The 2409-nt window shown below is 29.0% G+C and overlaps 1 protein-coding gene across 1 annotated transcript; it reads right to left on the bottom strand.

Annotated features, from left to right (window-relative positions):
- Nucleotides 1-3: 3 nt before the first annotated feature.
- LOC106477912 (putative N-acetylated-alpha-linked acidic dipeptidase) lies at nucleotides 4-1573 on the bottom strand (the record flags this gene model as incomplete). Its single annotated transcript, XM_013938430.1, has 2 exons — nucleotides 4-184; nucleotides 1481-1573. Coding segments are annotated over 2 exons (274 nt in total), but the record flags the coding sequence as incomplete, so codon positions are not given.
- Between the last annotated feature and the right edge of the window lie 836 nt (nucleotides 1574-2409).

Here is a 2409-nt window from a genome sequence, read left to right as displayed (position 1 = left end):
ATCAAGCACAGCTTTCGCTTGTCGGATGATAACTGTGAGGTCTGAAATATGAAGTTTAATTTCTTCCCATCTTGCATGTTGGTCCTCATCATTTAGGTTGTCAATACCATATAACAAATCCTGTATTGCAGGAAACCCATGTGATGAATAAGAATCATACTTGCTTGGTGCAAAAGCAACATTTCTGAAAATATAGAAATGGAAATTTAAAAACTGATTATATATATGTGAGTAAGTAATAAAATATCTTTGTTTAGCTACTAAATGTTACGTACAAACAGTATAATCAAATGTTTAATTACCATAATATATATGCATTTAATAGTATTTATACTTCATAAGAGAAAAGCTATGCTGTTAATAAACAGTTTAGAAAATATGCTTATTCATAAATAACTTGGTGCCTATACATCTGGATGGTAATTTTCTTAATACAACCCCTTGCCTCGTCCATTTATTGGTCTATAAACTTCAAAAATCTTAATCTGTTACAAGTAAATGTATAGGTTTTTTAACTATTCTTAAATTACACAGGCCTGCAATGGTTTTATGTCTTAAAATGTTTGCATGTTCTACAGTAATTCTTGTACACGAATACAAAAATGATATCCATTTTTCTCCATTACGTACAGATGTTTCACAAAAGGTCATAACACAATACATAAAAGAAATTAATTTGAAGTTGAGCACAATGGGCTATCTATGCTCTGCCCACCACGGGTATTGAAACTTGAATTCTAGCATTGTAAATCCACAGACATGCCACTGGGGGGGCCATAAAAGAAAGACCACAACACCTAGTTTTGAGACTAAAAGATGTAGATTTCACAAAAAAAATGAGGATGCATATTCATTTAACATTAATGTTCTTTCCTCAGTCTGTTAGTAAACATAATAATAAAAAATGTTCATTGTGGTAAACAAATTAATAATTTGATCTAAGCAAGTTTGTTTTCTTCCCAATTTGTACAAAATCTTTATGTGACAGAAAAAAATCAGTATTATTTTTGAAATCTGCGTAGCTGAATTATTGAAAATCCATTATTAAAACCAAAACATCTTTTATGAAGTTTAAACTTGTAGGCCTGTGTTATTTTATCTGCAATTCATTGTTTTGATCTTAAAATACACCCTTATTTGGCAAGCTGCTAATAATAATATACATATTTACTTATAGCCATTTCCTAATTGCATAACTACAGGAACAAAATTAAAAGAGGACACAAAACACTTTTCAACCATCTCTAGAACAATGAAGGATAAATATCCTTGCAAGACTGTGGTTTCTCATTTGATCCCATAAATTATTTTTTCACTGTTTTAAGAATACAACTTTTGTATTTTTCTAAAGCTGACTGTACAGCCTTATCATTAAAACTATAGTAATGCTGATCATTTAGGGTTCAGGCCTCCTTTATTCGAATCATAATGACATCATTCTTCAACAGTTTGTATATACACCACAAAACTTTATATTAACCTTTTCAGTGGTTGTTCAGGAAGTCCATTAGGTTTAATGAAAGTTCTTTCCACAAGCATCATTTGATCATTCACTTGACGAACCATCAAAGGACTGAAAAATGAAAATTTATAACTTTAAATATTATTTATGACAAACAAAATAAAAATAACAAAAAACTTGACAGTCATTACAAAGCATTCAGCAAAAATTGGAGGAACCACACACACACACACACACACACTTGGTTTATTTTAATACTTCTGAGTGAAAGTAATCCATTGTATATTTTTTCTCTATTTGATCTCGTTCAGTTCAATATGTAACAAAACAAAGCATACAAAGAAGTGTTGTTAGTTAGAAAGAAAGATAAAAAAAAAATATTTTACCAGAACTATCTTTGAGCAAAAATAATCTCATGCTTAACATCAGTTGATAGTAGACTGGAATTTCTACTTATAAATAATTACTATCTTAAAAATTAGGTTAAATCTTACACTGTAACAAACACAACAATACATGTCAATTTGCAGAATATTCAGATAAGGTACGAGGTTATCAGTTTACCTAAGAGATAAACATTGCTTGCAGTACAGGCCATATTAGGTTCACTTTAAGTAACATAATAACTAAAGTAATCTGCTATAAAAAACTGTTTGATATAAATAATACTTATTCATCAATCTCTTAAAATAAAAATCTCACATGTCTGAAAAAATCAAAAAGAAGTACTTAAAATACTAAGTAGTGTATAAAATTTAAGCACTTGAAGAGACTTTATTCATAAAAACTAATTCACAATGAATACTTGATTTCTTCACATAAATTGCTGTAGTGTATTTCTGTAAGATCACACATATTAAGTTATGTAACAATTATTTTATCCCATTAGTGTCACTTTTCTTCCTAAAACCTTGATATTTTTTCCTTATTATTATTTTCTTTTGTTT

The sequence above is a fragment of the Limulus polyphemus genome, unplaced genomic scaffold (genome assembly GCF_000517525.1).
Source record: "Limulus polyphemus unplaced genomic scaffold, Limulus_polyphemus-2.1.2 Scaffold98725, whole genome shotgun sequence".
Classification (NCBI taxonomy): Eukaryota; Metazoa; Arthropoda; class Merostomata; order Xiphosura; family Limulidae; genus Limulus; species Limulus polyphemus.
The sequence above is the reverse complement of the archived record's forward strand: the minus strand, read 5'-3'. Positions and strand labels throughout refer to the sequence as shown.